We start from the raw sequence: 10898 nt of genomic DNA on the forward strand, positions 1-10898 counted from the left end.
TATGTCCCCGGAGGAATTGGCTCGGATTGTATCGGAGGCAGTGGAGAAAGTGGTAGCCATGAGAGAATCTTCTCATCACGTTACCTCGCCGGGAGAGGAGCAGGAGCAAGAGCAAGAAATAGGAGAGGATGAGGTGAGAGAAGAAGAGGGGGAGTCCAGTGGCGGGTCCAAATCCGCGACTGTGGCGGAAGAGTTGTAGGAGTTGAGGCAGAAGATGAAGATCTTGGAGGGACAGTTGGAAGGCCGGGGTCATCTCGGGTAGTTGTCAAAGGATGCCCGTTTGCTGAAATTATTGTCCGGGAACCTCTTCCTGAGAATTTTAAATCTGCCAAAGTCAAGGATTATGATGGCAATGCAGACCCTGATGAACATCTGGTCAGATTTGAGAATATGGCCATGTTGCATTGTTATACCGATCGAATTAAGTGCAAGGTATTCTTGACAAATCTGGTAGATTCTACTCGGAGGTGGTTTGAGGGATTGACCCCTCAAAGTATTCATTCTTTCAAGGACTTCCAGAATGTGTTTTTACACCATTTTAGTAGCAACAAAAAGTACAAAAAGACTGCATTTAGTCTTTTTGAAGTTAAACAGAGTCAAGAAGAGAGCCTCAGGGCTAATATTAGAAGGTTTAACAGAGTTGTTTTGGATGTCCCCAATTGTGCCACCGAGACAACTGCATTAGTTTTGGTCCCTAGGATCTCAAGGGTGTGAACCTTCCTCATAATGACGTCCTGGTGATCCAAGCCCGAATAGCCAACTATGATATTTTGAGAGTTTTTGTGGATTCAGGTAGTTCTGTTAATGTCATTTTCAAGGACGCCCTGATACAAATGGATTTGCAGGGATATCAGTTGGAGACTGTGGAGACCGCGCTCTTCGGCTTTGCTGGACATACTGTTTATCCAGAAGGGGAGATTGTCCTGCCTCTGACTCTAGGCACTCGAGAACTCAAAAAGACGGTGATGACTACTTTCACTGTGGTGGATGTCCCGTCATCATATAATATCATTTTGGGACGGCTAGCCATGAATGAGTTAAGGGCTGTGGCCTCCACTTACCACCAAAAGATTAAGTTCCCTGTGGGAAGCCGAATAGGGGAAGTCCGGGGATATCAACTTTCTTCCCGGAAGTGTTATGTAGAGGAGGTCCGGGGGGACCAAAAGAGGGCGAGGAGGGAAGGGAAGAGAGTCCAGAGTTGTGGAAAGATGGAGAGGGAATTGGAGAAGGGAGAAGCACAGTTTGAGGCAGAGGAAGAACATGAGGTGGTGGAGATTGAGCCAGACAAAGAAATCCGGGTGGCCCGAGACCTTGACTCATCCACCCAAGTTAGTTTGATAAATTTGTTTAAAAACTAATTTTAATGTTTTTGCCTGGTCCCAACAGGAGTTGACAGGAATCTCACTCCTAATAGTAGAGCATCACTTGAACATACTCCCAAGATCTCATCCTGTGAAGTAAAAGAAGAGACACTTTGGTCCTGAGAAGGACAAAGTGATTGATGTACAGTTGAAAGATCTGCTGCAAGCCGACCACATTCGAGAAATACAATTTCCTACCTGGCTATCGAATGTGGTACTAGTGCCAAAGTCCACCGAAAAGTGGAGAATGTGCGTGGATTTCAGGGACCTCAACAAAGCTTGTCCCAAGGACCATTATCCCCTACCAAGGATTGATCATTTGGTGGATTCTACTTCCGGATATGAACTGCTGAGCTTCATGGATGCTTATCAGAGGTATCATCAAATTCCCCTGGCCAAAGGAGATCAAGAGAAGGCCAGTTTCATCACCTCGGGATGCACATTCTGTTATATTGTCACGCCTTTCGGGTTGAAAAATTCTGGGGCCACTTACCAGCGTCTCATGAACAGACTGTTTGAAAAGCAGTTGGACGGAAATATGGAAGTGTATGTGGATGATATCTTGGGTAAGTCCAAGGAGGTTGCTGGGTTCATCTCTGATTTGGAAGAGACTTTTGCCACTCTCATGCAATATGGGATAAAGCTCAACTCGGCCAAATGTATTTTTGGCGTAAAGAGTGGTAAATTTTTGGGTTTTGTAGTGACAGATCGGGGGATCGAGGTGAATCAGGAGAAGGTCAAGTCTGTATTGTACATGCCACCTCATCGATCCGTCAAAGAAGTGCAGAAGCTGACCTGGAGAATTGCTTCTCTTTCTCGGTTTATATCCCAGTCAGCACACATGAGTTATCCTTTTATTCCAGGTCCTACAGAAGTCCCAGTTGTTTGGATGGGATGAGAAGTGTGAACAAACCTTTCGGGATCTTAAGATTCATCTGGCAGAGCTTCCTATCCTCGTAAAGCCAGAACCTGGGGAGAAATTGATTACCTATCTTTCCACTACAGAGTATGCTGTCAGCTCGGTACTGATAAAAAAAGAAGGCTCTGATCAAAAGTTTGTCTATTATGTCAGCCATGCTCTGAGAGACCCCGAGCTACGTTACAGTGAGGTGGAAAAAATATCCTTGGCTTTGGTCATAACTGCCCGGAAACTGTGACCTTATTTTATGTCGCATCAAATCATTGTGCTTACTAATAGTCCTCTTGGGAGGATTACGACTCATTCGGAAGTATCCGGGCGGATGATCAAGTGGACAGTGGAGTTGTGCGAATACGATATGGAATATAGGCCCCAGGTGGCCATCAAAACACAAGCTTTATCAGATTTCTTGTCAGAAATGGTGCAGCCTGATGTAGAAGAAGTGTGGAGGGTATTTGTTGATGGGGCATCTAGCTTTTCGGGGTGTGGGGTGGGAGTAGTAATCATAGCTCCCCCGGGAGAGAAGATTAAACTGGCATTAAAAATTGATTCTCGGGTGACTAATAATGAGGCAGAGTACGAGGCTGTTCTTGCCGATATCTGAGCTGCCCGGGAAGTTGGAGCTTCTCGGATCATTTTGTACTCTGATTCAAAGCTGATCACTCAACAGATAAACGGTGTTTATGAGGCTAAGGATGACAGGATGCTTAAATATCTCAAACTCATAAAAACCCAGGCAGAAATTTTTGTGGATTGGAGTATTGAACAAGTACCCCGAGAAGAGAACGAGGAAGCAGATGCTTTGGCGAAAATGGCTGTCTCTTTGTCAGAAATCAGTACCCAAGGAATACTGCATGTTTCCTCGCTAATCCTCTCCACTGAAGAAGAAACATTGCCAGCACTAGAGGATTCATGAATGACACCCCTAATAAAACTCATTCTGAGCAATGAATTACCTGAGGATAAAGGTCAAGCTCAGAAAATCAAGAGGCAAGCTCTTAGGTTTGTTCTCTTAAATAATATCTTGTACAGGAGATCATTTCAGGGACCTCTATTGAAATGCTTACTGGTGGGAGAGGTGAATTATGTCCTCTGGGAGATCCATGAGGGGTGTTGCGGAGAGCATCTTGGAGGAAAACCATTGGCCCGGAAAGCAATGCTTGCCGGATTCTGGTGGCCTACTATGAGTCAAGACTCTGCTAGAGTGGTCCGAGCTTGTGAAAGATGTCAACATCATTCAAATTTTAATCACAGCCCGACCACTCTCATGAAGCCTATCTGGGCCTCTTGTCCCTTTGATCAGTGGGACATGGATATTATGGGTCTCTTTCCAATTGCTCAAGCTCAAAAGAAATTTCTGCTAGTAGCAGTTGATTATTTTTCTAGGTGGGTAGAAGCCGAGCCCTTGGCAAATATTACTAAGCAGGAAGTTTTGAAGTTTCTGTGGAAAAATATTGTATGCCGATTTGGAGTCCCCATGAGGCTAATCTCATATGATGGGAGGCAGTTTCAGGGAAAGAAAATCACAGCTTGGTGCCAGGAGATGAAAATTACCCAGTCTTTCACTTCTGTTACTTATCCTCAAGCCAATGGTCAAACAGAGGTTGTGAACATGATTATTGTACAAGCATTAAAAACAAGGCTACAGAGTAAAGGAAGAGACTGGGTAGAGGAATTGCCTAGTGTTCTCTGGGCATGCAGAACTACTCCCCGGTAACATACTCAAGAGACTTTTTAAATATGGTGTATGGTTCTGAAGCAGTTCTTCTAGTTGAAATCGGACAATCTTCTGGCAGGGTAGAATCTTTCCCGGATGATAATGATCAAAGCTGGGCAATGGAATTGGATTTGGTGGAAGAAAAGAGAGAGCGAGCTCTGATTAGAATGGAAGCTTACCGGGGCCAGGTTATGAAATCATACAACAAACGAGTCTGGATCCGAGACTTCCAAATAGGAGATCTGATCATGAAGAAAGTTAATCCAGCCGGAGATGTTGGAAAATTGGAAGCTCGGTGGGAAGGCCCTTTTAAAATAACCCGAAAAGTTAGCTCGAGAGCTTTTTATCTGGAAGATGCTCAAGGACGTTCTCTCAAGAGACCCTGGAATGTATTTCATCTAAAAAAGTATTATGCTTGACTGATGTAATGATTTGTTTGAATATATAATGAAAGTTCTATTCTTCTCATAAAGTGTGTGAATATGATTGTTATATCTAAATCCAGGAGGTACAAAGCCCCGGTTAATCTACAAGTCTCGGGACATATTCCCCGGCCCAAGGCTCTGTACCTTGGTTATTAATAAGTCCAGGCAACTACACCTTGGCTTAGGGCACCACACCTCGACCATTCCCAAGTCTCGAGACATGTTCCCCGGCCCAAGGCTCTGTACCTTTGTTATTAATAAGCCCAGGGCACTACACCCTGGCTCGGGACACCACACCTCGACCATTCTCAAGTCTCGGGATATGTTCCCCGACCCAATGTTCCGTACTTTAGTTATTAGTAAGCCCAGGGCACTACACCCTGGCTCGGGGCAACACACCTCGACCATGCCCAAGTCCCGGGACATGATCCCCGACCCAGGGTTCCACACTCTGGTATTTAAACGATCCGAGCTCTGTACCTTGACTTATTAGGTCTACACCTTGAACGTTTATGAAAGTGCAAGGGTGTTTCTTCAAGTTCAATGTTCAACATCCCGGATGCTTGTTAAAATTCCTGGATAAGTTACAACACTTAGAAATTTTTTGTGATTTGTTAGTCACGAGCAGTTCTATTATTTTAAGACCGGGTATTAAGGAGTTATCAAGGCATTATTAAAAGAACAGAAAATGAAATGAAATTTCATTAAAAAGCCCAGAGGCAGGAATTACAAAGGAAAGAAAAGGGAAAAAAAAAGTACAATCCTACTCTAAGTTTGCCCGGACCCTGGCTGTTCTTCTTCGGAGTCTTCCTTCTCCATCCTTTGGGAGCGATGCAATGGCCCTTCTGAAGTCAGGAAAGTTCTCCTTATCCTTAGGCAAGAGCCCGGCCTCTTCAAATTGTTCCCGGCATTTGTCAAAACAAGTCTTGAAAAGGGGATAAGACCGATCTTCTACGGCCGCTTTGAAATCTGGAGAGAAGAGGAAGGAAGTTTGCAATTGCTCATTGTTCTTTTCAGCTTCAGCCAGGGCCCTCTCAGCGGTTTTCGCCCGGAACATTTGTCTTTCCATGCCCTCAGACAGAGATTTACTCTTGGTTTCAAGGACAACGTAATGTCTTTGTAGAGTCTCTTCTCGAATGATGACTTCATTGATGTCGTCCCGGGCCTTCTCCAGCTGTTGGTTGGCCTTGTCCAAGTCAGCACGCAAGACAGCCGCTTCGTCTACATGAAAGGCTTGAACCCGGGACAATTCCTCATGTAGTCACTCCTGAACATCCTGGAATTGCCGGGCTCAGTTATTGGAAAAGGTGGCTGTGGTGGCTATCTCTTCAAAGGCCGAGATCATCAGTTGGACACCTTGTGCAAAAGGAATTAGTAAAAAAAAAAAAAAGTCAGAGGAACTTACTGCATTGATCTTGTTGGAGCCTTCGAAGAGTTTGGGTGTGGCCCGAGAACTCCTCAGGTGCGCCTCCTCATAAGGGATAAGGAGTTGCTTGAAAATTATGAGCCCAGTTGGAGTGTCTCCCTCCAAGAAGATGTTGGCCCGGAGGGGGTTGTGCAAAAATGAGGGGCCCTTGGGAGGGCTCTTGGGTGGGCTCCTGGCGAGGAGGAGAGGTCGATTGATTTTCCTGGGAGGAGCCTTGATTTGTCTCCCGGTTACTCTCAACCAGGATCAGCTCAGGGCTTGTAATAGCCTTTCGCTTTCTTTGGAAGAGAGGAACGTGGTCTTCGGACTCTGAGGAATTCTCCCGGGGCGCCTCCCATTCTTGTTCAGTGTTTGCCTGGGATGACTCCTTCAACCGGGCCGTTTCCTCTTTAGCCAGTCTTTTCTTCTCGGCAGCCGCCTTTCAGGCTGCCATTTTCTTTTCTTTGGCTACCCTCTTAGCCTCCAACTTTTGGAGGAATGCCTCCTGCATCTTATCTGCATAAGGAAAATTAAAGTTATTAAAAGTTAATATGCAAATTGAAAATAAGAGAGGAATTAAAGGAAGAGAGAGTTACCGGGTTGAGAGCCCGAGCCAGCAACTTCGTCAATTACCCGGTCAATCGGGTCCTCTACCCGAGCACTCAAACCGTAAGCTATCAAATTTTCCTCCGATATGAGGTGGGAGGAGGAAAATTTCTGACCCTCTACCAAGTCTTGGCTTTGGGTATAAGGCTCCTCAAATTTGTAGGATTTGGGAAGAGAAGGTTGTGTAGGAAGAGAAGGGAGAAACCCGGTTAGACAAGGAAAGGGACCCGAGAGTAGAATAAAAAAGAATCGTCCTTTCCATCCCTTCTAGGAAGAAGGGATACCATCAATGAACCGAGAGTTTAGTCGGGCAGATAGGGAGACGTGGGGCCCCGAAGAATACTAAACGACAAGAATATTCAAAGTCCGGGAGACGTGAGGCCCCGACATCTTATTTAGAACCTGGAAAATTGAAGCCCTAGGCGTCTCATCCCATTTCTGGGATATTTGAAGCCCCGATGCTTTTATAATCTGGAAATGGTAATCTTTCTATGGAAGCCCAAGCATGACTCATCGGGAAAGTGAGTAAAACTCTAGCTCGACTATTTAAGAGATAAGTAGTGATACCCCATAAGAGCTCGGGTCATGGATGACCCGAGAACCTAAATGGATAGCCCAAATCAGAGTCAATATGCAAAGAATCTTCCTCAGTACTCGGGCATGGAGTGCCCGGTATATTATCGCCCCAGGCAATCAAGATCCAGGGTTCTCATGCAAGCTCCCGAGAACTCTTACCCGGGCTACCTCGAGAAGCGCATTACACTCGAGTGTATCAGTATGGGCAATCCTATCTATCAGAGCGACATGAGTTTGGCGTTTCAGAGAAGTCATCAGAAGTAGGGTATGGGCAGCTGCCTTACCATACTTAGCAGGTGGACACTTAAAACAAGGTAATGATGAGATCTCCTCCTATAAATAACATGTATATTTCTCATTTACGGATTCTGGAATTTTTCATTCTCAAACAATCACGTATATCACCAGATATATAAGCCATTTTACTTTTCTTCTTCACTTGCTGACTTAAGCATCGGAGTGGTTACGCCGGACACTCCTCCGACGCCCATTCACGAGTTCCTCTACTTGTTTGCAGGTTACAGTGGAAGCCATTATCCTGACTCAAAATTCCTAAACACAAAATTATCCTTATCATCCGGTGGAATGCCCACATATCTCATACTCGATTCACCCAGAGATCATCAATCAAATTAAAAGATATGTGAAATACCGCTCGGTCGTCAGAGAACAAGACTACTGGAAGGGGAACCTGAAAATTTAAATCAGTGAATAATGATTGACATCAGGAACCTGAACTTTATGCAGCTTGCTTGAGCCCATAAAGTGATTTATGCAGTTCATGTAGTGCATTAGGAGGCAGCAACTTCCCTTTGCGCTGTTGAAAACCAGGGGGCAAAGCCACGTATACTTTTTCATTTAAGTCACCGTGGAGAAAGGAATTATTGACATCTAACTATATTAAAAACCACCCACGTACAACAGCTAAGGCAAGGAGAATCCTGAATGGCACAGCAGAATAATTTTTGAAATAGGACAGATAGGAATTCAAATGATGCAATACACTTGATTATTTTATTTAACTTAATTGTTTTTGGATAGATAATCTGCAGATTACAAAAGCATATTTATAAACCAAGTCTCACATTTTCAAGGCTTATTAACTCCACTCTTTGACTAGCTATTCAACCTTCCTAGATGACTTTCAAAGTACTAGTAAATATTCTAGAAAATGACTCTAGAATTTACAAATTATCTTAACAATCTCCTTAATTTTTAATTTTCAATTGCTGCTTGAACTTCTCGAATTTCTCCATGGTAAATGCTTTGGTTAGAAAATCTGCAACTTGATCATATGTGTTAATGAACTCCATTTGAATATGCTCTATGTTTACTAATTCTCGAATAAAGTGATGTCGAAGTTCAACATGCTTTGAACGAGCATGAAACACTGTGTTCTTTGTCATTGCCACAACTGACATGTTATCACAATAAATTTTTGTTGGCTGACTTTGAACTTGCTCCAAGTCACCAAGAATTCTCCTTAACCAAGTTGCTTCACATGCTGCTTCTGTTGTTGCAATATACTCAGCTTTAGCTGATGATAGAGCAACTGTCTTTTGCTTTTTTGAGCTCCAAGCAATGACTTTTGGCCCAAGACAGAATATGTATCCAGAAGTGCTCTTCCAGTCATCTTGAGATCCTGCCCAATCTCTATTAGTAAACCCAACCAATTTGTTGTCTTGATCTTTGACATAATGCAGTTCAAGCTTTTTTGTTCCTTGCAAATGCCTCAGGATTCTTTTAGCAGCAGTAAAATGAACTTTGGAAGGATCATGCATAAATATTTAAACAATACCAACTGCAAATGAAATATCAGGCCTCGTATGAGTAACATAAATAAGTGATCCAACAAAACTTCGATAGATTTTTGGATCCACTTTTTCAGACCCATCATTTAGCTGCAACTTCTCACTCGGCATCATTGGAGTGCTAACATGCTTGCAATTTTCCATGCGGAATTTTTTGAGCAAATCCTCTACGTACTTTTCTTGTGAGAGAAAAATTTCTCCATTAGCTTGTCTTATTCGAATACCAAGAAAATACTTCATCATTCCATGATCAGTCATTTCGAAATATGCCATCATTTTCTCCATGAACTCCTTCAAAAAAAAATCATATTATTTCCAAAGTAAATCAAATCATCGACATATAAATATACCACTATGAAATCATTGCCATCCTTTTTCACATATAGAGCTGGTTCATTCTTTCTTCTTTCAAAACCATTCTTGAGAAAATACCCATCAATTTTGCAATTCCAAGCTCTAGGGGCTTGCTTCAAACCATACAAGGTCTTTCGTAGTTTGTAAACCTTATCTTATTTTCCTTCAATCAAGAAACCCTGTGGCTGGATAACATAAACTTCCTCTTCAAGTTCCCCATTCAAGAAAGCTGATTTAACATCTAACTAAAACACATTGAGCTCTAATTGAGCTGCAATTGCAAGAGCAGGTCTTATTGTATCCATTCGAACAACAGGAGCAAAAGTTTTATTGAAATCCACTCCAGGCTGTTGAGCATAACCCTTGGTTACGAGACAATCCTTGTGCTTTCTTATTGACCCATCTTTACCATATTTGGTCTTGTAAATCCACTTTAGAAGAATCACATCTTTTTCTTCCAGCAAATCCACTAAATCCCACGTTCTATTTTTCTCAATAATTGCAATATCTTCTTTCATTGCTTGAATCAAAACATCATTATTTTTTGCTTCATAATAGAGCTGCAGATCACTAGAGAATAACACAATATTGCAAGAATCATAAATTTCCTGCAAGGATCGTAACTTCCTTACTGGAGAATCTGGATCCGAGATTTATGAATCTGATTCCACTGAAGTAGTTTGTGAACTTTGCTGAGAAGTTCTTCGATGTGACTCATGATTGTGAAAAAATGGTGGTTCTACGAAGTCGTGAATTGGTAGACTTTGAGAAACATCTTCATTCCATTGCCAAGCAGACATTTCATCAAACACAACATCTCTTGACAGAACAAGTTGATCCTTTATTGGATTCCACAATCGATAACCTTTTGATTCATCACTCTAACCAATGAAAATCATTTTTCACCTTTCTTATCAAACTTATCTCTGCTAGAGAAATGATTTAATGCATAAAAAATGCACCCAAAATTTTCAAGTGATCGACTTGTCGTATTCTCTTACTCCATGCCTCAATTGATGTTTTATTCAAAACCGCCTTCGTGGGTGAATGATTAAGAATATACATCTTTGTATTAACATCCTCTACCCAGAATTTCTTTGTCAAACCTTTTTGTTCAAGCATGCTTCGAGCCATTTTAGAAATTGTTCGATTTTTCCTCTCTGCGACACTGTTCTACTGTGGAGTGTATTTCACTGTGAGCTTCCTTTGAATTATATTCTCCTTACAGTGATTCATGAATGCATTGTATATAAATCTCCACAACGATATGTCCTTAGAGTCTTTATCAAATAACCACTCTGATGTTCAACAAGAGCCTTAAATTGAATGAAAATCAAGAAAGCCTCTGATTTTTCACTCGAGAAATATATCCACATCATCCGAGTAAACTCATCAACAAACAATAAGAAATACCTCTTGTTGCTCACTGAACTAGTCCGAGAAGGACCAAAAATATTGGCATGAACCAATTCTAATGGAGCTCTCGCACGCCAAGCAGATTTGGGAAATGGAAACCTATGCAATTTCCCATATTTACACCCTTCACAGATTTTATTGTCTTTCTCAAGACTCGGAATTCGAACAACCATATTTTTTTTACTTTAGAAAATGTAGTCCCTTATAACTCAAGTGACCATATCTCAAATGCCAAAATAAGAATCATGACATGTTTCATGCTTAAGTGCAAAACTCTTATCAAAAGGCATGATGAGACGAAAAACTTT

At 42.3% G+C, this 10898-nt stretch overlaps 2 protein-coding genes across 2 annotated transcripts; one reads left to right on the forward strand and one right to left on the reverse strand.

Annotated features, from left to right (window-relative positions):
* Positions 1–4020: 4020 nt before the first annotated feature.
* LOC140987669 (uncharacterized) lies at positions 4021–4416 on the forward strand. Its single transcript, XM_073456280.1, has one exon. It carries the CDS (start codon positions 4021–4023, stop codon positions 4414–4416), a length of 396 nt encoding a protein of 131 aa, XP_073312381.1.
* Positions 4417–8217: 3801 nt separating this feature from the next.
* LOC140987670 (secreted RxLR effector protein 161-like) lies at positions 8218–8790 on the reverse strand. The gene has a single exon (XM_073456281.1). It carries the CDS (start codon positions 8788–8790, stop codon positions 8218–8220), a length of 573 nt encoding a protein of 190 aa, XP_073312382.1.
* Positions 8791–10898: the final 2108 nt, after the last annotated feature.

Source organism: Primulina huaijiensis, chromosome 11, assembly GCF_012295235.1.
Source record: "Primulina huaijiensis isolate GDHJ02 chromosome 11, ASM1229523v2, whole genome shotgun sequence".
NCBI classification, from domain to species: Eukaryota; Viridiplantae; Streptophyta; class Magnoliopsida; order Lamiales; family Gesneriaceae; genus Primulina; species Primulina huaijiensis.